This window comes from Somniosus microcephalus, chromosome 12, assembly GCF_052327205.1.
Source record: "Somniosus microcephalus isolate GS21.2 chromosome 12, FLI_Smic_1.0, whole genome shotgun sequence".
In the NCBI taxonomy this organism is placed as follows: domain Eukaryota; kingdom Metazoa; phylum Chordata; class Chondrichthyes; order Squaliformes; family Somniosidae; genus Somniosus; species Somniosus microcephalus.
This window is the reverse complement of record NC_140998.1, coordinates 221,376,665-221,402,826: the sequence shown is the minus strand read 5'-3', so window position 1 is coordinate 221,402,826 and position 26,162 is coordinate 221,376,665. Positions and strand designations below refer to the sequence as shown.

Here is a 26,162-nt window from a genome sequence, read left to right as displayed (position 1 = left end):
CTTTACTCTGTACCTAACCCGTGCTGTACCTGCCCTGGGAGTGTTTGATGGGACAGTGTAGAGGGAGCTTTACTCTGTATCTAACCCCGTGCTGTACCTGCCCTGGGAGTGTTTGATGGGACAGTGTAGAGGGAGCTTTACTCTGTATCTAACCCCGTGCTGTACCTGCCCTGAGAGTGTTTGATGGGACAGTGTAGAGGGAGCTTTACTCTGTATCTAACCCGTGCTGTACCTGCCCTGGGAGTGTTTGATGGGACAGTGTAGAGGTAGCTTTACTCTGTATCTAACCCGTGCTGTACCTGCCCTGGGAGTGTTTGATGGGACAGTGTAGTGGGAGCTTTACTCTGTATCTAACCCCGTGCTGTACCTGCCCTGGGAGTGTTTGATGGGACAGTGTAGAGGGAGCTTTACTCTGTATCTAACCCATGCTGTACCTGCCCTGGGAGTGTTTGATGGGACAGTGTAGAGGGAGCTTTAGTCTGTATCTAACCCCATGCTGCACCTGCCCTGGGAGTGTTTGATGGGACAGTGTAGAGGGAGCTTTACTCTGTATCTAACCCGTGCTGTACCTGCCCTGGGAGTGTTTGATGGGACAGTGTAGAGGGAGCTTTACTCTGTATCTAACCCATGCTCTACCTGCCCTGGGTGTGTTTGATGGGACAGTGTAGAGGGACCTTTACTCTGTATCTAACCCGTGCTGTACCTGCCCTGGGAGTGTTTGATGGGACAGTGTAGAGGGAGCTTTACTCTGTATCTAACCCCGTGCTGTACCTGCCCTGGGAGTGTTTGATGGGACAGTGTAGAGGGAGCTTTACTCTGTATCTAACCCGTGCTGTACCTGCCCTGGGAGTGTTTGATGGGACAGTGTAGAGGGAGCTTTACTCTGTATCTAACCCCGTGCTGTACCTGCCCTGGGAGTGTTTGATGGGACAGTGTAGAGGGAGCTTTACTCTGTATCTAACCCGTGCTGTACCTGCCCTGGGAGTGTTTGATGGGACAGTGTAGAGGGAGCTTTACTCTGTATCTAACCCGTGCTGTACCTGCCCTGGGAGTGTTTGATGGGACAGTGTAGAGGGAGCTTTACTCTGTATCTAACCCGTGCTGTACCTGCCCTGGGAGTGTTTGATGGGACAGTGTAGAGAGAGCTGTACTCTGTATCTAACCCCGTGCTGTACCTGCCCTGGGAGTGTCTGATGGGACAGTGTAGAGTGAGCTTTACTCTGTATCTAACCCGTGCTGTACCTGCCCTGGGAGTGTTTGATGGGACAGTGTAGAGGGAGCTTTACTCTGTATCTAACCCCGTGCTGTACCTGCCCTGGGAGTGTTTGATGGGACAGTGTAGAGGGAGCTTTACTCTGTATCTAACCCGTGCTGTACCTGCCCTGGGAGTGTTTGATGGGACAGTGTAGAGGGAGCTTTACTCTGTATCTAACCCGTGCTGTACCTGCCCTGGGAGTGTTTGATGGGACAGTGTAGAGGGAGCTTTACTCTGTATCTAACCCGTGCTGTACCTGCCCTGGGAGTGTTTGATGGGACAGTGTAGAGGGAGCTTTACTCTGTATCTAACCCGTGCTGTACCTGCCCTGGGAGTGTTTGATGGGACAGTGTAGAGAGAGCTGTACTCTGTATCTAACCCCGTGCTGTACCTGCCCTGGGAGTGTCTGATGGGACAGTGTAGAGGGAGCTTTACTCTGTATCTAACCCCGTGCTGTACTTGAAGCAATTGATTGGACAAATGACTTTGAGGACGGTTAATGGGTGGAAGGGGCAGCAGATTGTGGGGCTGTGTCGATTGAATTCTAACGATCTCGCCATGGTGACGAGGACAATGACACGCTTTGTTTTTGCAGATTCTCCTACACCAGTTCCCACCTGCAGGACGTGTCTGAGCCTCCGGCTGTCCTCCGCTCGGTCAAGTCTTTGCTCGAGGTAGTTATGCAAGAGGTTTTATTTCTGCAATAGCGAAATAGTGCGGATGCTGGAAATCTGTAAAAACAGCAGGAAATGCTGGATGCACTCAGCAGGCCAGGCAGCATCCGTGGAGCGAGAAACAGAGTTAACGTTTCAGGTCTGCGACCCTTCATCAGAACTGGAATAGGCTCGAGATGGAACAGGTTTTAAGCAGGTGCAGAGGCGGAGCAAGGGGGAGGAGGAAGGAATTGAAGGAATAGTCTGTGCTGGGGTCGGAGGCAGGAGAGATTAAGGGGGAGAAATTGGGTGAGTAGCGCCACCTGTTGGCGCATAAAGAGGCAGTCAGTGGCTGTCGCGCCACTGGCTGCGTCTCCGGCGATATTCAGTAGGGGCGCTAATGGTGGCGTTGGCCTGTTGCGCTGCGCTGCCACTGATGACGCCATCGGTGTGCGCAGCGCCCCATTCGTGCCCCGTTCACGATATTTGGTAGCGAACGCCGCAGTTGCGCCGCTCGCTACCCGCGCCCGGTTCACGGGGCCTTACTGTGCTGGCAGCGGCGCAAGTTAAGGTGGAGGTGCGGGGCGGCCGCCGCCAGCACCTCCGTCCCCGGCCTCCTAAACCCCCGCGGCATTCCCGGCTTTTTCCCGAGAGCCCGGCACTTCTCCTTGGTGCCGGGCTCATTTGCCGGCACTCGCGAGCGGGGATGGCGCTGTTGCAGGCACCTCCCCCTTAACAGTGGGAGAAAGGCCTGCAGTACCGCAGCGTGTGGCGCTGAGGCACGTTGCGCTGCGATAATCAGTTTCAGCGCCCTAAGAGGGACGCGGAGCGCCTCGAGCCTCGCCCCGTCTCCCTCGAGGGGGCACTGAAACTGAATTTCTGGCGATCGGTATCACTCCGATCGCTGCGCTAAACCCTGCGCTCTGCCGACTTTTGCGCCACTTTGGCGCCCCAACCCAATTTCTAGGCCTAAATGTTGCAAATGGGGATGGCAGAATTATAAACTGCCTGAAAAATGGTGGCAGGGCTTGTAGTCTGAAATTGCTGAACTCAATGTTGAGTCCGGCAGGCTGTAAAGTGCCGAATCGAAAGATGAGGTGCTGTTCCTCGAGCTTACGTTGAGCTTCATTGGAACAGTGCGAGAGGCCGAGGACAGAGTGGTCAGAGTGGAGCGGAGAATTCAAGTGACAGGGATATGGATTAAGGCTAAAGGGATCAAGGGATATGGGGAGAAAGCAGGGGCAGGGTACTGAATTTGGATGATCAGCCATGATCATATTGAATGGCGGAGCAGGCTCGAGGGGCCGAATCCTGCTCCTATTTTTCTATGCTTCTGGTTTCTGTACCTCTCGTGCTCACTGAACTGTTGAAAACCATGCTCCTTGTTGCACCGTATTTTGCCCACAGATAAGACCTCATGACTTATCTGTTCAAAATCCTTTGAAGACAGTCTATTCATGTACGGGAAACTCTCTTAACCGGCAAAATTCAGGAGTAGGTTCAGGTAAGTTTTACTTCATATTAGTGGCAGTTCCTGGATCTGTGGCCGTGTAACTGGGGTTCCTGCACTTGTTGCTAAGCAACAGGGACCCTTGGTCTGTGGCCGGGGTTCCTGCACCTGTTGCTAAGCAACAGGGAAGCCTGGATTTGTTGCTGTGTACGGAGCTCTCGTACCTTTTAACTATACCTCTCTGTAATCCGGACTTTTTGATAAACCGGCACCACGTCGGCGCCGGATAAAAAAGGGTTTCCTGTAAACACTTTGAGAAACAGGTTTTATTAACTGTTATCTTTCTATACTTTAATTAATGGATCCCTCTTCCTATGTTTATGACAATAGCCACCAAAGTTACACCTTAATCACTCGCGGCTGACGTCATTACTATCACGAATGCCCTTGCACAAGCATTTCTCATAGAGTCATAGAAATTTACGGCACAGAATGAGGCCATTGGGCCCGTCGTGTCCGCGCCGGCCGACAAAGAGCGATCCAGTCTAATCCCACTTTCCAGCTCTCGGTCCGTAGCCGTGTAGGTTACGGCACTTCAAGGGCATATCCAAGAACTTTTTAAATGTGATGAGGGTCTCTGCCTCGACCACCCTTTCAGGCAGTGAGTTCCAGACCCCCACCACCCTCTGGGTGAAGAAAGTTCTCCTCAACTCCCCTCTAAACCTTCGACCAATGACTTTCAATCTCTGGCCCCTGGTTATTGACCCCTCTGCTAAGGGAAACGGTCCTTCCTGTCCACTCTATCTAAGCCCCTCATCATTGTATACACCTCAATTAAATCTCCCCTCAGCCTCCTCTGTTCCAAAGAAAACAAACCCAACCTCTCCAATCTTTCCTCATCGCTAACATTCCCCAGCCCAGGCAACATCCTCGTAAATCTCCTCTGTACCTCATACATAACCCTCGGGCACTGAAAGCAGAAGACAAGCCAAGTTTTACTCGCAGGACACTTCAAAGCCACCCTGTTTATTTTGTACGGGCTGTTGCTCCAAGGATTTCGAATATTAACCCTTAACCCCCCCAAGGTCTCCAACGTGCCGCGCACCAGGATGCCCAACAGGGCGTTGCTGGTGCAGACCGGTTTCCGCAGTGTGTGCCTGCGTGGTGACTGCACTAATTGTCGTACGAAGTGTTTCAACCTGACCAGGCAGTACGTCAGCAAGTATGAAATAGGAGCAGGAGTCGGCCATTCGGCCCCTCGAGCCTGCTCGGCCATTCAGTAAGATCTGATCTTCAACCTCAACTCCACTTTCCCGCCCAATCCCCATATCCCTTGATTCCTCGAGAGTTCAGAAATCTCTCGATCTCAGCCTTGAATACACTCAACGACTGGAATTCTCTACCCCAGAGGGCTGTGGAGGCTCAAAGATTCACAGCCCTCTGAGTGAAGAAGTTCCTCCTCATCTCAGTCCTCAATGGCCGAGCCCTCATCCTGAGACTGTGACCCCCGGTTCTAGACTCTCCAGCCAGGGGGAAACAGCCTCTCAGCATCTACCCTGTCAATCCCCCTCAGAATTTCAATGAGATCACCTCTCGTTCTTCTAAACTCTAGGGAATATAGGCCTGGTCTACTCACTCTCTCCTCATGGGACAATCCCCCCATCCCGGGAACCTATCTAGTAAGCGCAGGTGTGTTTTGGGGGTTTGGGTGAAGTGTCGCGGTCGAACTCTCCTGTGTTGCACACCTTGCCCCGAGGGGAAGGAGTTAAGGAGACTCGGTGTTTGTCTCCGCAGGAGGGGTGGCGAGACTGCGAGGTGCGCGCGGTGGAGAAGATCGGGGCAGTCCGACGGGAGAAGGAGATGAGTTCCAGGCTGGTGTCGCTGACGCGGGAGTTTAATCTGCTGCTGGAGGAGCGGTACGGACACAGCCGTGAGCTGCTGTCCACCACCAGGTCAGACTATCCTCGTCCCTTTCCAACAGCAGCCCCCATTTACACCGCGCCTTTAACCTAGTGAAACGTCCCGAGGCGCTTCACAGGAGCAGCAATCAGACAAACTCGACACCGAGCCACGTCAGGAGATATTAGGACAGGTGACGGTCGGTTTTAAGGAGCGTCTTAAAGGAGGAGGGAGAGGTTTAGGGAGGGAATTCCAGAGCTCGGGGCCCAGGCAGCTGAAGGCACGGCCGCCAATGGGGGAGCGATGGAAATCGGGGGATGCGCAAGAGGCCAGAATTGGAGGAGCGCAGAGATCTGGGAGGGTTATGTGGCTGGAGGAGGTTACAGAGATAGGGAGGGTTGTAGGGGCTGGAGGAGGTTACAGAGATAGGGAGGGTTGTAGGGGCTGGAGGAGGTTACAGAGATAGGGAGGGGTGTAGGGGCTGGAGGAGGTTACAGAGATAGGGAGGGGTGTAGGGGCTGGAGGAGGTTACAGAGATAGGGAGGGTTGTAGGTGCTGGAGGAGGTTACAGAGATAGGGAGGGTTGTAGGGGCTGGAGGAGGTTACAGAGATAGGGAGGGTTGTAGGGGCTGGAGGAGGTTACAGAGATAGGGAGGGTTGTAAAGGGCTGGAGGAGGTTACAGAGATCAGGAGGGTTGTAGGGGCTGGAGGAGGTTACAGAGATAGGGAGGGGTATAGGGGGCTGGAGGAGGTTACAGAGATAGGGAGGGGTATAGGGGGCTGGAGGAGGTTACAGAGATAGGGAGGGGTATAGGGGGCTGGAGGAGGTTACAGAGATAGGGAGGGGTGTAGGGGCTGGAGGAGGTTACAGAGATAGGGAGGGTTGTAGGGGGCTGGAGGAGGTTACAGAGATAGGGAGGGTTGTAGGGGCTGGAGGAGGTTACAGAGATAGGGAGGGTTGTAGGGGCTGGAGGAGGTTACAGAGATAGGGAGGGGTGTAGGGGCTGGGGGAGGTTACAGAGATCAGGAGGGTTGTAGGGGCTGAAGGAGGTTACAGAGATAGGGAGGGGTGTAGGGGCTGGAGGAGGTTACAGAGATAGGGAGGGGTGTAGGGGCTGGAGGAGGTTACAGAGATAGGGAGGGGTGTAGGGCTGGAGGAGGTTACAGAGATAGGGAGGGGTGTAGGGGCTGGAGGAGGTTACAGAGATAGGGAGGGTTGTAGGGGCTGGAGGAGGTTACAGAGATAGGGAGGGGTGTAGGGCTGGAGGAGGTTACAGAGATAGGGAGGGGTGTAGGGGCTGGAGGAGGTTACAGAGATAGGGAGGGGTGTAGGGGCTGGAGGAGGTTACAGAGATAGGGAGGGGTGTAGGGCTGGAGGAGGTTACAGAGATAGGGAGGGGTGTAGGGGCTGGAGGAGGTTACAGAGATAGGGAGGGTTGTAGGGGCTGGAGGAGGTTACAGAGATAGGGAGGGTTGTAGGGGCTGGAGGAGGTTACAGAGATAGGGAGGGGTGTAGGGCTGGAGGAGGTTACAGAGATAGGGAGGGGTGTAGGGGCTGGAGGAGGTTACAGAGATAGGGAGGGGTGTAGGGGCTGGAGGAGGTTACAGAGATAGGGAGGGTTGTAGGGGCTGAAGGAGGTTACAGAGATAGGGAGGGGTGTAGGGGCTGGAGGAGGTTACAGAGATAGGGAGGGTTGTAGGGGGCTGGAGGAGGTTACAGAGATAGGGAGGGTTGTAGGGGCTGGAGGAGGTTACAGAGATAGGGAGGGGTGTAGGGCTGGAGGAGGTTACAGAGATAGGGAGGGGTGTAGGGGCTGGAGGAGGTTACAGAGATAGGGAGGGTTGTAGGGGCTGGAGGAGGTTACAGAGATAGGGAGGGGTGTAGGGCTGGAGGAGGTTACAGAGATAGGGAGGGGTGCAGGGGCTGGAGGAGGTTACAGAGATAGGGAGGGTTGTAGGGGCTGGAGGAGGTTACAGAGAGATAGGGAGGGTTGTAGGGGCTGGAGGAGGTTACAGAGATAGGGAGGGGTGTAGGGCTGGAGGAGGTTACAGAGATAGGGAGGGTTGCAGGGGCTGGAGGAGGTTACAGAGATAGGGAGGGTTGTAGAGGCTGGAGGAGGTTACAGAGATAGGGAGGGGTGTAGGGGCTGGAGGAGGTTACAGAGATAGGGAGGGTTGCAGGGGCTGGAGGAGGTTACAGAGATAGGGAGTGTTGTAGGGGCTGGAGGAGGTTACAGAGATAGGGAGGGGTGTAGGGCTGGAGGAGGTTACAGAGATAGGGAGGGGTTTAGGGGGCTGGAGGAGGTTACAGTGATAGGGAGGGTTGTAGGGCTGATAGGGAGGGTTGTAGGGCTGGAGGAGGTTACAGAGATAGGGAGGGTTGTAGGGGCTGGAGGAGGTTACAGAGATAGGGAGGGTTGTAGGGGGCTGGAGGAGGTTACAGAGATAGGGAGGGGTTTAGGGGGCTGGAGGAGGTTACAGAGATAGGGAGGGGTTTAGGGGGCTGGAGGAGGTTACAGAGATAGGGAGGGTTGTAGGGGGCTGGAGGAGGTTACAGAGATAGGGAGGGTTGTAGGGGGCTGGAGGAGGTTACAGAGATAGGGAGGGGTGTAGGGGCTGGAGGAGGTTACAGAGATAGGGAGGGGTATAGGGGGCTGGAGGAGGTTACAGAGATAGGGAGAGGGGGCCATGGAGGGATTTGAAAGCAAGCACGAGAATTTTAAAATGGAGAGTGTTGGAATAGTCGAGACTGGAGGCAACGAAGGTACGGACGAAGGTTTCAGCAGCAGGTGAGCTGAGGCGGGCGACGTTACGGAGCTGGCAGTAGGCGGCCTTGGTGACGGCGAAGTTACGGGGTCGGAGGCTCACCGAGGGTGCTGACACTAAGGAGACGGGACCCCCGTCCCCCCACCCCAATCTCCCGGAGCAGCGCCAAGGCTCCTTTTGCAGTACTTGCGGGAGAATCGGTGAGTCCCAGTGTGCTGTAAGTGGAGCAGTGGTGACTAAATGCGCCTGTAAGTTCGGAGAGCCGTTAATGGAAAGTGTGAAGTGGCTCAGGCAGCGCGGTCTGCCTACGCGAGACCTTGACGAGAGGCCTAAAGTTGAGTTGACGTTGTTTGTACCATCTGCAGCAGGGTCTAACTGTCGCGACGTGCTTGTGGTTGCCACAGGGAGGCCTTTCAACTGGAGCTGAATGTGGCGGAGAGGAGGAGGTACCACCAGGAGCTGGTGGAGCAGGGCCGCCTCTTGGCAAACTCCATCTACGCCAGGAACTGCGAGATCCAATCACTGCAGCAGAAGCACGGCCGCATCCTGGACTTCCAGACGCTGGTGGTAAGTCGGCCGTTCAGTGTCTTCCCCACGCCCGGAGGCTGAGGAAATTCTCCCGCGATCTCTCAGGATTCCTGGGGTGTGAGGCCTTTTGCAGGCTGTCCCTCCCGACGAACCCCTGACCTCTGACAGCAGACAGCCTCGCAGCCAGCAGAAGCTGAACTCAATATGTCCATATTGCTCAAATCCCGTGCGCTATGTGGGTAAAATAGTAGATATCCAAAATTATGAGGGGTTTTGATAGAGCTGCCCTTCCGACAGTGCGGCGCTCCCTCAGTACTGCCCTTCCGACAGTGCGGCGCTCTCTCAGTACTGCCCCTCCGACAGTGCGGCGCTCCCTCAGTACTGCCCCTCCCACAGTGCGGCGCTCCCTCAGTACTGCCCCTCCGACAGTGCGGCGCTCCCTCAGTACTGCCCTTCCGACAGTGCGGCGCTCCCTCAGTACTGCCCCTCCGACAGTGCGGCGCTCCCTCAGTACTGCCCCTCCGACAATGCGGCGCTCCCTCAGTACTGCCCCTCCGACAGTGCGGCGCTCCCTCAGTACTGCCCCTCCGACAGTGCGGCGCTCCCTCAGTACTGCCCCTCCGACAGTGCGGCGCTCCCTCAGTACTGCCCCTCCGACAGTGCAGCGCTCCCTCAGTACTGCCCCTCCGACAGTGCGGCGCTCCCTCAGTACTGCCCCTCCGACAGTGCGGCGCTGGCACTGGGAGTGTCGGCCTGGATTATGGGGCTCGAACCCACGACCTTCTGACTCGAAGGCGAGCGAGAGAGAGCGAGCGCTGAACCCACTGAGCCACGGCTGTACAGACATCAAATTCCCCCGCCTGCACCGAGCGTGTCCTGGACTGTTTCACCAGAGCCTACAATGCGTGCCTCAGCTCTCTGACATTCCAATTGTTCTGCTTATTCCGTTCTTAAAGTTCTGCCTCTCTACAGGACAGTAAGCAGGATCTCATCCGAGTTCTGGTGAAAGGGAATTCATCGGCCAAGAGTCACTTGTTGAAGACGCAGACTGAGGTAGGTCTACACTGTCCAATCAAACAATCCCAGGGCAGGTACAGCACGGGTTAGATACAGAGTAAAGCTCCCTCTACACTGTCCAATCAAACAATCCCAGGGCAGGTACAGCACGGGTTAGATACAGAGTAAAGCTCCCTCTACACTGTCCCATCAAACACTCCCAGGGCAGGTACAGCACGGGTTAGATACAGAGTAAAGCTCCCTCTACACTGTCCCATCAAACACTCCCAGGGCAGGTACAGCACGGGTTAGATACAGAGTAAAGCTCCCTCTACACTGTCCCATCAAACACTCCCAGGGCAGGTACAGCACGGGTTAGATACAGAGTAAAGCTCCCTCTACACTGTCCCATCAAACACTCCCGGGGCAGGTACAGCACGGGTTAGATACAGAGTAAAGCTCCCTCTACACTGTCCAATCAAACACTCCCAGGGCAGGTACAGCAGGGGTTAGATACAGAGTAAAGCTCCCTCTACACTGTCCCATCAAACACTCCCAGGGCAGGTACAGCATGGGTTAGATACAGAGTAAAGCTCCCTCTACACTGTCCCATCAAACACTCCCAGGGCAGGTACAGCACGGGTTAGATACAGAGTAAAGCTCCCTCTACACTGTCCCATCAAACACTCCCAGGGCAGGTACAGCACGGGTCAGATACAGAGTAAAGCTCCCTCTACACTGCCCCATCAAACACTCCCAGGGCAGGTACAGCACGGGTTAGATACAGAGTAAAGCTCCCTCTACACTGTCCCATCAAACACTCCCAGGGCAGGTACAGCACGGGTTAGATACAGAGTAAAGCTCCCTCTACACTGTCCCATCAAACACTCCCAGGGCAGGTACAGCACGGGGTTAGATAGAGAGTAAAGCTCCCTCTACACTGTCCCATCAAACACTCCCAGGGCAGGTACAGCACGGGGTTAGATACAGAGTAAAGCTCCCTCTACACTGTCCCATCAAACACTCCCAGGGCAGGTACAGCACGGGTTAGATACAGAGTAAATCTCCCTCTACACTGTCCCATCAAACACTCCCAGGGCAGGTACAGCACGGGTTAGATACAGAGTAAAGCTCCCTCCACACTGTCCCATCAAACACTCCCAGGACAGGTACAGCACGGTTTAGATACAGAGTAAAGCTCCCTCTACACTGTCCCATCAAACACTCCCAGGGCAGGTACAGCACGGGGTTAGATACAGAGTAAAGCTCCCTCTGCACTGTCCCATCAAACACTCCCAGGGCAGGTACAGCACGGGTTAGATACAGAGTAAAGCTCCCTCTACACTGTCCCATCAAACACTCCCAGGGCAGGTACAGCACGGGGTTAGATAGAGAGTATAGCTCCCTCTACACTGTCCCATCAAACACTCCCAGGGCAGGTACAGCACGGGTTAGATACAGAGTAAAGCTCCCTCTACACTGTCCCATCAAACACTCCCAGGGCAGGTACAGCACGGGGTTAGATAGAGAGTAAAGCTCCCTCTACACTGTCCCATCAAACACTCCCAGGGCAGGTACAGCACGGGGTTAGATACAGAGTAAAGCTCCCTCTACACTGTCCCATCAAACACTCCCAGGGCAGGTACAGCACGGGTTAGATACAGAGTAAAGCTCCCTCTACACTGTCCCATCAAACACTCCCAGGGCAGGTACAGCACGGGTTAGATACAGAGTAAAGCTCCCTCTACACTGTCCCATCAAACACTCCCAGGGCAGGGACAGCACGGGGTTAGATACAGAGTAAAGCTCCCTCTACACTGTCCCATCAAACACTCCCAGGGCAGGGACAGCACGGGGTTAGATACAGAGTAAAGCTCCCTCTACACTGTCCCATCAAACACTCCCAGGGCAGGTACAGCACGGGTTAGATACAGAGTAAAGCTCCCTCTACACTGTCCCATCAAACACTCCCAGGGCAGGTACAGCACGGGTTAGATACAGAGTAAAGCTCCCTCTACACTGTCCCATCAAACACTCCCAGGGCAGGTACAGCACGGGTTAGATACAGAGTAAAGCTCCCTCTACACTGTCCCATCAAACACTCCCAGGGCAGGTACAGCACGGGGTTAGATAGAGAGTAAAGCTCCCTCTACACTGTCCCATCAAACACTCCCAGGACAGGGACAGCACGGTTTAGATACAGAGTAAAGCTCCCTCTACACTGTCCCATCAAACACTCCCAGGGCAGGTACAGCACGGGTTAGATACAGAGTAAAGCTCCCTCTACACTGTCCCATCAAACACTCCCAGGGCAGGTACAGCACGGGGTTAGATACAGAGTAAAGCTCCCTCTACACTGTCCCATCAAACACTCCCAGGGCAGGGACAGCACGGGGTTAGATACAGAGTAAAGCTCCCTCTGCACTGTCCCCATCAAACACTCCCTGGGCAGGTACAGCACGGGTTAGATACAGAGTAAATCTCCCTCTACACTGTCCCATCAAACACTCCCAGGGCAGGTACAGCATGGGTTAGATACAGAGTAAAGCTCCCTCTACACTGTCCCATCAAACACTTCCAGGGCAGGTACAGCATGGGTTAGATACAGAGTAAAGCTCCCTCTACACTGTCCCATCAAACACTCGCAGGGCAGGTACAGCACGGGTTAGATACAGAGTAAAGCTCCCTCTACACTGTCCCATCAAACACTCCCAGGGCAGGTCCAGCACGGGTTAGATACAGAGTAAAGCTCCCTCTACACTGTCCAATCAAACAATCCCAGGGCAGGTACAGCACGGGTTAGATACAGAGTAAAGCTCCCTCTACACTGTCCAATCAAAAAATCCCAGGGCAGGTACAGCACGGGTCAGATACAGAGTAAAGCTCCCTCTACACTGTCCCATCAAACACTCCCAGGGCAGGTACAGCACGGGTTAGATACAGAGTAAAGCTCCCTCTACACTGTCCCATCAAACATTCCCAGGGCAGGTACAGCATGGGTTAGATACAGAGTAAAGCTCCCTCTACACTGTCCCCATCAAACACTCCCAGGGCAGGTACAGCACGGGTTAGATACAGAGTAAAGCTCCCTCTACACTGTCCCATCAAACACTCCCAGGGCAGGTACAGCACGTGTTAGATACAGAGTAAAGCTCCCTATACACTGTCCCCATCAAACACTCCCTGGGCAGGTACAGCACGGGTTAGATACAGAGTAAATCTCCCTCTTCACTGTCCCATCAAACACTCCCAGGGCAGGTACAGCACGGGTTAGATACAGAGTAAAGCTCCCTCTACACTGTCCCATCATCACTCCCAGGGCAGGTACAGCATGGGTTAGATACAGAGTAAAGCTCCCTCTACACTGTCCCATCAAACACTCACAGGGCAGGTACAGCACGGGTTAGATACAGAGTAAAGCTCCCTCTACACTGTCCCATCAAACACTACCAGGACAGGTACAGCACGGGTTAGATACAGAGTAAAGCTCCCTCTACACTGTCCCATCAAACACTCCCAGGGCAGGTACAGCACGGGTTAGATTCAGAGTAAAGCTCCCTCTACACGGTCCCATCAAACACTCCCAGGGCAGGTACAGCATGGGGTTAGATACAGAGTAAAGCTCCCTCTACACTGTCCCATCAAACACTCCCAGGGCAGGGACAGCACGGGGTTAGATACAGAGTAAAGCTCTGTCTACACTGTCCCATCAAACACTCCCAGGGCAGGTACAGCACGGGTTAGATACAGAGTAAAGCTCCCTCTACACTGTCCCCATCAAACACTCCCAGGGCAGGTACAGCACGGGGTTAGATACAGAGTAAAGCTCCCTCTACACTGTCCCATCAAACACTCCCAGGGCAGGTACAGCACGGGTTAGATACAGAGTAAAGCTCCCTCTACACTGTCCCATCAAACACTCCCAGGACAGGTACAGCACGGGTTAGATACAGAGTAAAGCTCCCTCTACACTGTCCCATCAAACACTCCCAGGACAGGTACAGCACGGGGTTAGATACAGAGTAAAGCTCCCTCTACACTGTCCCATCAAACACTCCCAGGGCAGGTACAGCACAGGGTTAGATACAGAGTAAAGCTCCCTCTACACTGCCCCATCAAACACTCCCAGGGCAGGTACAGCACGGGGTTAGATACAGAGTAAAGCTCCCTCTACACTGTCCCCATCAAACACTCCCAGGGCAGGCACAGCACGGGTTAGATACAGAGTAAAGCTCCCTCTACACTGTCCCATCAAACACTCCCAGGGCGGGTACAGCACGGGTTAGATACAGAGTAAAGCTCCCTCTACACTGTCCCATCAAACACTCCCAGGGCAGGTACAGCACGGGTTCGATACAGAGTAAAGCTCCCTCTACACTGTCCCATCAAACACTACCAGGACAGGTACAGCACGGGTTAGATACAGAGTAAAGCTCCCTCTACACTGTCCCATCAAACACTCCCAGGGCAGGTACAGCACGGGTTAGATTCAGAGTAAAGCTCCCTCTGCACTGTCCCATCAAACACTCCCAGGGCAGGTACAGCACGGGGTTAGATACAGAGTAAAGCTCTGTCTACACTGTCCCATCAAACACTCCCAGGGCAGGTACAGCACGGGTTAGATACAGAGTAAAGCTCCCTCTACAATGTCCCATCAAACACTCCCAGGGCAGGTACAGCACGGGGTTAGATACAGAGTAAAGCTCTGTCTACACTGTCCCATCAAACACTCCCAGGGCAGGTACAGCACGGGTTAGATACAGAGTAAAGCTCCCTCTACACTGTCCCATCAAACACTCCCAGGGCAGGTACAGCACGGGTTAGATACAGAGTAAAGCTCTGTCTACACTGTCCCATCAAACACTCCCAGGGCAGGTACAGCACGGGTTAGATACAGAGTAAAGCTCCCTCTACACTGTCCCATCAAACACTCCCGGGGCAGGTACAGCACGGGTTAGATACAGAGTAAAGCTCCCTCTACACTGTCCCATCAAACACTCCCAGGGCAGGTACAGCACGGGGTTAGATACAGAGTAAAGCTCCCTCTACACTGTCCCATCAAACACTCCCAGGGCAGGTACAGCACGGGTTAGATACAGAGTAAAGCTCCCTCTACACTGTCCCATCAAACACTCCCAGGGCAGGTACAGCACGGGTTAGATACAGAGTAAAGCTCCCTCTACACTGTCCCATCAAACACTCCCAGGGCGGGCACAGCACGGGGTTAGATACAGAGTAAAGCTCCCTCTACACTGTCCCATCAAACACTCCCAGGGCAGGTACAGCACGGGTTAGATACAGAGTAAAGCTCCCTCTACACTGTCCCATCAAACACTCCCAGGGCGGGCACAGCACGGGGTTAGATACAGAGTAAAGCTCCCTCAACACTGTCCCATCAAACACTCCCAGGACAGGTACAGCACGGGTTAGATACAGAGTAAAGCTCCCTCTACACTGTCCCATCAAACACTCCCAGGGCAGGTACAGCACAGGGTTAGATACAGAGTAAAGCTCCCTCTACACTGTCCCATCAAACACTCCCAGGGCAGGTACAGCACAGGGTTAGATACAGAGTAAAGCTCCCTGTACACTGTCCCATCAAACACTCCCAGGGCAGGTACAGCACGGGTTAGATACAGAGTAAAGCTCCCTCTACACTGTCCCATCAAACACTCCCAGGGCGGGCACAGCACGGGGTTAGATACAGAGTAAAGCTCCCTCTACACTGTCCCATCAAACACTCCCAGGACAGGTACAGCACGGGTTCGATACAGAGTAAAGCTCCCTCTACACTGTCCCATCAAACACTCCCAGGGCAGGTACAGCACGGGTTAGATACAGAGTAAAGCTCCCTCTACACTGTCCCATCAAACACTCCCAGGGCAGGTACAGCACGGGGTTAGATACAGAGTAAAGCTCCCTCTACACTGTCCCATCAAACACTCCCAGGGCAGGTACAGCACGGGGTTAGATACAGAGTAAAGCTCCCTCTACACTGTCCCATCAAACACTCCCAGGGCAGGTACAGCACAGGGTTAGATACAGAGTAAAGCTCCCTCTACACTGTCCTATCAAACACTCCCAGGGCAGGTACAGCACGGGTTAGATACAGAGTAAAGCTCCCTCTACACTGTCCCATCAAACAATCCCAGGGCAGGTACAGCACGGGTTAGATACAGAGTAAAGCTCCCTCTACACTGTCCTATCAAACACTCCCAGGGCAGGTACAGCACGGGTTAGATACAGAGTAAAGCTCCCTCTACACTGTCCCATCAAACACTCCCAGGGCAGGTACAGCACGGGTTAGAACCAGTGACAATGGTGCTGTTGAAAGGAGTTGGACTGATTACACCCCTGGTTCCAAGCCCCTCCTCTCCACAGTCTCTTCCGACTCTTAGATTAAAATGTTCTAATTCTCATCCTTGTTTTCCGCTCACTCCAAGGGTTCGGCCCGCCCCATCTCTAACCCCTACAACCCTCCCTATCTCTGTAACCTCCTCCAGCCCCTACACCACTCCCTATCTCTGTAACCTCCTCCAGCCCCTACAACCCTCCCTATCTCTGTAACCTCCTCCAGCCCCTACAACACTCCCTATCTCTGTAACTTCCTCCAGTCCCTACACCCCTCCCTATCTCTGTAACCTCCTCCAGCCCCTACATCCCTCCCTATCTCTGTAACTTCCTGCAGCCCCTACAACCCTCCCTATCTCTGTAACCTCCTCCAGTCCCTACAACCCTCCCTATCTCTGTAACCTCCTCCAGCCCCTACACCCCTCCCTATCTCTGTAACCTCCTCCAGTCCCTACAACCCTCCCTATCTCTGTAACCTCCTCCAGCCCCTACAACCCTCCCTATCTCTGTAACCTCCTCCAGCCCCTACAACCCTCCCCATCTCTGTAACCTCCTCCAGCCCCTACAACCCTCCCTATCTCTGTAACCTCTTCCAGCCCCTACAACCCTCCCTATCTCTGTAACCTCCTCCAGCCCCTACAACCCTCCCTATCTCTGTAACCTCTTCCAGCCCCTACAACCCTCCCTATCTCTGTAACCTCCTCCAGTCCCTACAACCCTCCCTATCTCTGTAACCTCCTCCAGCCCCTACAACCCTCCCTATCTCTGTAACCTCCTCCAGCCCCCTGCAACCCTCCCTATCTCTGTAACCTCCTCCAGCCCCCTACAACCCTCCCTATCTCTGTAACCTCCTCCAGCCCCTACACCCCTCCCTATCTCTGTAACCTCCTCCAGCCCCTACAACCCTCCCTATCTCTGTAACCTCCTCCAGCCCCTACACCCCTCCCTATCTCTGTAACCTCCTCCAGCCCCTACACCCCTCCCAGATCTCTGCGCTCCTCTAATTCTGGCCTCTTGCGCATCCCCCGATTTCCATCGCTCCACCATTGGCGGCCGTGCCTTCAGCCGCCTGGGCCCCGAGCTCTGGAATTCCCTCCCTAAACCTCTCCGCCTCTCTCTCCTCCTTTAAGACGCTCCTTAAAACCAACCTCTTTGACCCAGCTTTTGGTCGCCTGCCCTAATATCTCCTGATGTGGCTCGGGGTCTGGTTTGATTGATCACACTCCTGAGAAGGGCCCCGGGACGTTTTGCGACGTTAATGGGGCTGGGTAAATGGGAGTTATTCCTGTTGTTGTAGATTGCTTCGTTTGTGGAGAAGAAGCTTGAGACGCACGAGGAGACCATCCGCTCCCTGACTGACGATCTTCACAACTCCGTCTCCAGCGAGACAAATCTCTTCGCTGCCATCTCGCTGCGCTGTCTGGATCGGAGGGTCATGAATGAGTGAGTGTCGCCGTGCTCTGTGACTACTGAACTTCCAGATCTGTCATTTTTGCGGGATGCATTGGGGGGTGGGGTGAGTCCCGTATTCTCTACCTTCCAACTGCAACGTTTGGCTATAAAGCCCCTCGTTTCACGGGTTCCCCTCTTTCTGCATCTCACACTGCCTCAGTGGGTTGCACTCTCTCACCTCCCGAGTCAGAAGGTCGTGGGTTCGAGCCCCCACTCCACAGACTCGAGCACAAAATCCAGGCTGATTCTCCCCAGGGCCAGTACTGAGGGAGGGTCGCACTGTCGGAGGGTCAGTACTGAGGGAGCGCCGCACTGTCGGAGGGGCAGTACTGAGGGAGCGCCGCACTGTCGGAGGGGCAGTACTGAGGGAGCGCCGCACTGTCGGAAGGGCAGTACTGAGGGAGCGCCGCACTGTCGGAGGGACAGTACTGAGGGAGAGCTGCACTGTCGGAAGGGCAGTACTGAGGGAGCGCCGCACTGTCGGAGGGGCAGTACTGAGGGAGCGCCACACTGTCGGCGGGGCAGGACTGAGGGAGCGCCGCACTGTCGGAGGGGCAGTACTGAGGGAGCGCCGCACTGTCGGAGGGGCAGTACTGAGGGAGCGCCGCACTGTCGGAGGGGCAGTACTGAGGGAGCGCCGCACTGTCGGAGGGGCAGTACTGAGGGAGCGCCGCACTGTCGGCGGGGCAGGACTGAGGGAGCGCCGCACTGTCGGGGGGCAGTACTGAGGGAGTGCCGCACTGTCGGAGGGGCAGGACTGAGGGAGCGCCGCACTGTCGGAGGGGCAGGACTGAGGGAGCGCCGCACTGTCGGAGGGGCAGGACTGAGGGAACGCCGCACTGTCGGAGGGGCAGGACTGAGGGAGCGCCGCACTGTCGGAGGGGCAGGACTGAGGGAGCGCCGCACTGTCGGAGGGGCAGGACTGAGGGAACGCCGCACTGTCGGAGGGGCAGTACTGAGGGAGCGCCGCACTGTCGGAGGGGCAGTACTGAGGGAGCGCCGCACTGTCGGAGGGGCAGGACTGAGGGAGCGCCGCACTGTCGGAGGGGCAGTACTGAGGGAGCGCCGCACTGTCGGAGGGGCAGTACTGAGGGAGCGCCGCACTGTCGGAGGGGCAGTACTGAGGGAGCGCCGCACTGTCGGAGGGGCAGTACTGAGGGAGCGCCGCACTGTCGGAGGGGCAGTACTGAGGGAGCGCCGCACTGTCGGAGGGTCAGCACTGAGGGAGCGCCGCACTGTCGGAGGGGCAGTACTGAGGGAGCGCCGCACTGTCGGAGGGGCAGTACTGAGGGAGCGCCGCACTGTCGGAGGGGCAGTACTGAAGGAGAGAGCTTATACACAATTAACATAACTTCTCTGCTTTTCAATTCTATCCCTCTAGAAATGAACCCCAGCGCTTTGTTTTAAGACCTCATTAACCTGCGTCGCGACGTTTAGTGATTTGTGTATCTCTGCTCCTCTACCCCATTCAGACCCTTATTTTCCAAGCAGTCTGTGACCTCCTTATTCTTCCTGCCGAAATGTACCACCTCACCCTTGTATTGAAATTAATTTGCCTGTTCCACGCCCATCCTGCAAGTTTATTAATGTCTTCCTGTATTTTGTCGCAGCTCTCCCCCAGTTTGGCCATGTGGAGACCAGTGTAGACAAGGAGATGTTTGCCCCCTGTGTGAGTTATTTCATTCCCTTGCTGCGATTTGACGGTTTGGATGTTTGAACTGTGTTGCCGTTCTCTCCAGGGTGCAGAGGGTCCCAGCGCACAAGCTGTCGATACACAGAATGGACACCTTGATGACCAACCCCCAGTTCTTCCGCCACCTCAAGAACAGTCTCTCTTTCCCGCTCTACAAGGTAATCCACAGCTCCTTGTGTTTACCCAGCGCCGTTAACGTAGTGCAACGTCCCAAGGAGCTTCACAGGGCAAAGTTTGACAGCGAGCCAAGTTTGCTGACGATACAAAGTTCGGTGGGAAAGCAAGCTGTGAGGATGACACAAAAAGAGGCTGCAAAGGGTTATAGATAGGTTCAGTGAGTGGGCAAAGACCTGGCAGATGGAATATAATGTGGGGAAATGTGAGGTTATTCACTTTGGTAGGAAAGCTGGAAATGGAATATCTTTTAAATGTTAAGAGACTGGGAAAAGTTGGTGTTCAGAGGGACCTGTACATGAATCACAGTAAGTTATCATGCAGCAAGCAATAAGGAAGGCAAATGGCAGGTTGGCGTTTATTGCAAGGGGGTTGGAGTATAAGAGTGAGGAAGTCTTGCTACAATCGTACAGGGCCTTGGTGAGACCACACCTGGAGTACGGTGCACAGTTTTGGTCTCCTTATCTGAGGAAGGATATACTTGCCTTGGAGGCGGTGCACCGAAGGTTCACTAGATTGATTCCTGGGGTGAGAGGGATGTCCTATGAGGAGAGATTGAGTAGAATGGGCCGATACTCTGGAGTTTAGAAGAATGAGAGGTGATCTCATTGAAACGTGTAAGATTCTGAGGGGGATTGACAGGGTAGATGCTGAGAGGCTGTTTCCCCCTGGCTGGAGAGTCTAGAACCAGGGGTCACAGTCTCAGGATAAGGGCTCGGCCATTGAGGACTGAGATGAGGAGGAATTTCTTCACTCAGAGGGCGGTGAATCTTTGGAATTCTCTGCCCCAGAGGGCTGTGGAGGCTCAGTCATTGAGTATATTCAAGGCTGAGATCGAGAGACTTTTGGACTCGAGGGGAATCGAGGGATATGGGGATCGGGCGGGAAAGTGGAGTTGAGGTTGAAGATCAGCCGTGATCTGATTGAATGGCGGAGCAGGCTCGAGGGGCCGAATGGCCGACTCCTGCTCCTATTTCTTAAGTTCTTAATTCTGCTGCGACCCTTCCCCAGGCTCCCGAGCAACTGATGGACCAGGCGGCGGAGCTGAAAATGGAGGTGCTCGCTCTGCGCTCGAAGCTGTGCCACCAGCGGGACGCCCTGCAGGCACTCCAGAGCCGGCACGCCATCACGCCAGTCATCGACGCACAGGGTAAGGGAGGTTCCCCCGCCGGACGCAGGCAACCGGAACTATCTCTCGGGCAATCCCAAAGCACCTCACAGCCAATGAAGTACTGTTTTTGAAGTGTGGTCACTGTACTGCCCCTCTGACAGTGCGGCGCTCCCTCAGTACCGCCCCTCCGACAGTGCGGCGCTCCCTCAGTACTGCCCCTCTGACAGTGCGGCGCTCCCTCAGTACCGCCCCTCCGACAGTGCGGCGCTCACTCAGTACTGACCCTCCGACAGTGCAGCGCTCCCTCAGTACTGACCCTCCGACAGTGCAGCGCTCCCTCAGTACTGCCCTTCCGACAGTGCGGCGCTCCCTCAGTACTGCCCCTCCGACAGTGCGACGCTCCCTCAGTACTGCCCCTCCGACAGTGCGGCGCTCCCTCAGTACTGCCCCTCCGACAGTGCGGCGCTCCCTCAGTACTGCCCCTCCGACAGTGCGGCACTCCCTCAGTACTGCCCCTCCGACAGTGCGGCACTCCCTCAGTACTGCCCCTCCGACAGTGCGAGTGTGTTATCCACTGAGCCACGGCTGACAGCGAACCTGCCCATTGAAAGTAATGCGTCTCTCTCCTTGCTCCTCTTCCCCAGCCCTAATCGAGCGTGTCCAGAAGCTGAATGAGAAGTGCACCAAGGACACTGTTCCAGCCATTCAGAAACTCTTGGATAAATGCAATCAAGCGATTGAGTTCACTGACGAGCTGCGGAATGAGGTCCAGGACTGGTGAGTGATGTCGTGTTTGCAAACAGCGCACCGTGAGGGCATTACACAGTATTTACAGCCCAGAAACAGGCCATTCGGCCCCACTGGTCCGTGCCGGTGTTTATGCTCCACACCAGCCTCCTCCCACTCCTCTTCATCTCACCCCATCAACACCAGCCTCCTCCCACCCCTCTTCATCTCACCCCATCAACACCAGCCTCCTCCCACCCCTCTTCATCTCACCCCATCAACACCAGCCTCCTCCCACCCCTCTTCATCTCACCCCGTCAACACCAGCCTCCTCCCACCCCTCTTCATCTCACCCCATCAACACCAGCCTCCTCCCACCCCTCTTCATCTCCCCCCAACACCAGCCCCCTCCCTCCCCTCTTCATCTCACCCCATCACCACCAGCCTCCTCCCACCCCTCCTCATCTCACCCCATCAACACCAGCCTCCTCCCTCCCCTCTTCATCTCACCCCATCAACACCAGCCCCCTCCCTCCCCTCTTCATCTCACCCCATCACCACGAGCCTCCTCCCACCCCTCCTCATCTCACCCCATCACCACCAGCCTCCTCCCACCCCTCCTCATCTCACCCCATCAACACCGGCCTCCTCCCACCCCTCTTCATCTCACCCCGTCAACACCAGTCTCCTCCCACCCCTCTTCATCTCACCCCGTCAACACCAGCCTCCTCCCACCCCTCTTCATCTCACCCCGTCAACACCAGCCTCCTCCCACCCCTCTTCATCTCACCCCGTCAACACCAGCCTCCTCCCACCCCTCTTCATCTCCCCCCATCAACACCAGCCCCCTCCCACCCCTCTTCATCTCACCCCATCAACACCAGCCTCCTCCCACCCCTCTTCATCTCACCCCATCAACACCAGCCCCCTCCCACCCCTCTTCATCTCACCAGCCTCCTCCCACCCCTCTTCATCTCACCAGCCTCCTCCCACCCCTCTTCATCTCACCCCATCAACACCAGCCTCCTCCCTCCCCTCTTCATCTCACCCCATCAACACCAGCCTCCTCCCACCCCTCTTCATCTCCCCCCATCAACACCAGCCCCCTCCCACCCCTCTTCATCTCACCCCATCAACACCAGCCTCCTCCCACCCCTCTTCATCTCACCCCATCAACACCAGCCTCCTCCCACCCCTCTTCATCTCACCCCATCAACACCAGCCTCCTCCCACCCCTCTTCATCTCACCCCATCAACACCAGCCTCCTCCCACCCCTCTTCATCTCACCCCATCAACACCAGCCTCCTCCCACCCCTCTTCATCTCACCCCATCAACACCAGCCTCCTCCCACCCCTCTTCATCTCACCCCATCAACACCAGCCCCCTCCCACCCCTCTTCATCTCACCCCATCAACACCAGCCTCCTCCCACCCCTCTTCATCTCACCCCATCAACACCAGCCTCCTCCCACCCCTCTTCATCTCACCCCATCAACACCAGCCTCCTCCCACCCCTCTTCATCTCACCCCATCAACACCAGCCTCCTCCCACCCCTCTTCATCTCACCCCATCAACACCAGCCTCCTCCCACCCCTCTTCATCTCACCCCATCAACACCAGCCTCCTCCCACCCCTCTTCATCTCACCCCATCAACACCAGCCTCCTCCCACCCCTCTTCATCTCACCCCATCACCATATCCTTCTATTGCTTTCTTCTCTACGTCTACCCTATCGAAACCTTTCATAATTTTAAAGACCTCTATCAGGTCACCCCTCAGCCTTCTCTTTTCAAGAGAAAGGAGCCCCAGCCTGTTCAGTCTTTCTGATAGGTATACCCTCATCCTTGTAAATCTATTTTGCAGCCTCTCTCGTGCCTCTATATCCTTTTTATTATATAGAGACCAGAACTGTGCACAGTGCTCCAAGTGTGGTCTAACCAAGGTATATGGAGACCGGAACTGTGCACAGTGCTCCAAATGTGGCCTAACCAAGGTATATGGAGACCGGAACTGTGCACAGTGCTCCAAGTGTGGTCTAACCAAGGTATATGGAGACCAGAACTGTGCACAGTGCTCCAAGTGTGGTCTAACCAAGGTATATGGAGACCAGAACTGTGCACAGTGCTCCAAGTGTGGTCTAACCAAGGTATATGGAGACCAGAACTGTGCACGGTGCTCCAAGTGTGGTCTAACCAAGGTATATGGAGACCAGAACTGTGCACAGTGCTCCAAGTGTGGTCTATCCAGGGTATATGGAGACCAGAACTGTGCACAGTGCTCCAAGTGTGGTCTAACCAAGATATACGGAGACCAGAACTGTGCACAGTGCTCCAAGTGTGGTCTAACCAAGGTATATGGAGACCAGAACTGTGCACAGTGCTCCAAGTGTGGTCTAACCAAGGTATACATAGACCAGAACTGTGCACAGTGCTCCAAGTGTGGTCTAACCAAGGTACATGGAGACCAGAACTGTGCACAGTGCTCCAAGTGTGGTCTAACCGAGGTATATGGAGACCAGAACTGTGCACAGTGCTCCAAGTGTGGACTAACCAAGGTATATGGAGACCAGAACTGTGCACAGTGCTCCAAGTGTGGTCTAACCAAGGTATATGGAGACCAGAACTGTGCACAGTGCTCCAAGTGTGGACTAACCAAGGTATATGGAGACCAGAACTGTGCACAGTGCTCCAAGTGTGGTCTAACCAAGGTATATGGAGACCAGAACTGTGCACGGTGCTCCAAGTGTGGTCTAACCAAGGTATATGGAGACCAGAACTGTGCACGGTGCTCCAAGTGTGGACTAACCAAGGTATATGGAGACCAGAACTGTGCACAGTGCTCCAAGTGTGGACTAACCAAGGTATATGGAGACCAGAACTGTGCACAGTGCTCCAAGTGTGGTCTAACCAAGGTATATGGAGACCAGAACTGTGCACAGTGCTCCAAGTGTGGACTAACCAAGGTATATGGAGACCAGAACTGTGCACAGTGCTCCAAGTGTGGTCTAACCAAGGTATATGGAGACCAGAACTGTGCACGGTGCTCCAAGTGTGGTCTAACCAAGGTATATGGAGACCAGAACTGTGCACGGTGCTCCAAGTGTGGACTAACCAAGGTATATGGAGACCAGAACTGTGCACGGTGCTCCAAGTGTGGTCTAACCAAGGTACATGGAGACCAGAACTGTGCACAGTGCTCCAAGTGTGGTCTAACCAAGGTATATGGAGACCAGAACTGTGCACGGTGCTCCAAGTGTGGTCTAACCAAGGTATACATAGACCAGAACTGTGCACAGTGCTCCAAGTGCGGTCTAACCAAGGTACATGGAGACCAGAACTGTGCACAGTGCTCCAAGTGTGGTCTAACCAAGGTATATGGAGACCTGAACTGTGCACAGTGCTCCAAGTGTGGTCTAACCAAGGTACATGGAGACCAGAACTGTGCACGGTGCTCCAAGTGTGGTCTAACCGAGGTATCTCGGAATAAATCCCAGTGCTTGGTTTGAAGAATGAGCTGCTCCTTTAGCCAGCACCATATCATTTCAACTGGCTCGGAGTTAACGAGAATCATAGGACAATACCGCACAGGAGGAGGCCATTCGGCCCATCGTGCCTGTGCCAGCTCTTTGAACGAGCTCTCCAATTAGCCCCACTCCCCCCTGCTCTTTCCCCACAGCCCTGTGAATTTTTCCCCTTCAAGTATTTCTCCAATTCCCCTTTTGAAAGTTACTATTGAATCTGCTCCCACCGCCCTTTCAGGCAGCGCGTTCCAGATCACAACAACTCGCTGCGTAAAAACAATTCTCCTCATCTCCCCCTCTGGTTCTTTTACCGATTATCTTCAATCTGTGTCCTCTGGTTCCCGACCCTCCTGTCACTGGAAACAGTTTCTCCTTATTTACTCCATCAAAACCCTTCATGATTTTGAACACCTCAATTAAATCTCCCCTTAACCTTCTCTGCTCTAAGGAGAACAACCCCAGCTTCTCCAGTCTCTCCACATCACTGAAGTCCCTCATCCCTGGGACCATTCTGGTCAATCTCCCCTTAACCTTCTCTGCGCTAAGGAGAACAACCCCAGCTTCTCCAGTCTCTCCACATCACTGAAGTCCCTCATCCCTGGGACCATTCTGGCCAATCTCCCCTTAACCTTCTCTGCTCTAAGGAGAACAACCCCAGCTTCTCCAGTCTCTCCACATCACTGAAGTCCCTCCTCACAAATAGACGTTAATAAACATGCAGAACGGGCGTGTGATTGGCGAACGAGTTTCGATGTTGGTTCGTGCGAGGTTGTGCCTTTTGTCTGGGAGACGGCGGAGGCCACCTTCTACTCGAGATGTGTTTGTGGTGTTTTCTCAGGTGGGAGCAGCCCGCCCAGTTCCTGGTGCCCTGGGTGAAGCAGCACGGCCTGAATGTCCAGCGCTGGATCCAGAAGTGGAACGAGTTGATTCAGCGGGGTGTGGTACAGGCCCAGACGACTGAGAGACGCAGGATGGAGGCACAGGACCCCGGGCGCCGTACCCTGCCTCGCCCCTGATCCGCCCGGCTGGCGTCAATTCACCCTGCGCTGTGCTGTTGTTACCGAGCACGCTGTGGCTCCTGGAGCCTGACTGGTGGGACGGGAGCGGATTTAGACCCATTCGCCAGAGACCGCCCTCACCCTTACCCCTCTCCTGAAGCTTGTCCCCAGACCCCTGCTCTGCCTGACTTTCAAAGCCTCTGATGCCCCTTGGACAGGTGAAGAAATCTTCTTTTAAAGGATTCTTGAACACGAGCACTAATTGTATCATATTGTTTGGAAATAAAGCATTTAATTGGAGGACAATTAACTTAATTGGATCAATTCGCTCCCTCGCAATCTGCCCCGTGTACATCAGAGTGTCAGCCCGCAGTACTGAGTGTTAAAGTTGCTCTGAGGCAGTACAGCACTGTCAGAGGGGCAGTACTGAGGGAGCACCGCACTGTCGAAGGGGCGGTACTGAGGGAGCGCCGCATTGTCGGAGGGGCAGTACTGAGGGAGCGCCGCACTGTCGGAGGGGCAGTACTGAGGGAGCGCCGCACTGTCGGAGGGGCAGTACTGAGGGAGCGCCGCACTGTCGGAGGGGCA

General features: G+C 54.8%; 1 protein-coding gene across 1 annotated transcript in view; it reads left to right on the top strand.

Moving 5' to 3' along the window:
• The window catches only part of haus5 (HAUS augmin-like complex, subunit 5), a 45,985-nt gene extending 20,111 nt beyond the window's left edge, over positions 1–25,874 (top strand). Inside the window, exons 12-20 of the mRNA XM_086004099.1 lie at positions 1,851–1,929; positions 5,153–5,310; positions 8,428–8,590; positions 9,524–9,604; positions 17,196–17,341; positions 19,090–19,201; positions 20,229–20,367; positions 20,973–21,105; positions 25,415–25,874. Coding sequence (XP_085860225.1) covers positions 1,851–1,929; positions 5,153–5,310; positions 8,428–8,590; positions 9,524–9,604; positions 17,196–17,341; positions 19,090–19,201; positions 20,229–20,367; positions 20,973–21,105; positions 25,415–25,592 — 1,189 coding nt within the window. The 3' untranslated portion in view covers positions 25,593–25,874. The remainder of the gene's footprint in view (positions 1–1,850; positions 1,930–5,152; positions 5,311–8,427; positions 8,591–9,523; positions 9,605–17,195; positions 17,342–19,089; positions 19,202–20,228; positions 20,368–20,972; positions 21,106–25,414) is intronic.
• The last annotated feature ends 288 nt before the right edge of the window (positions 25,875–26,162 follow it).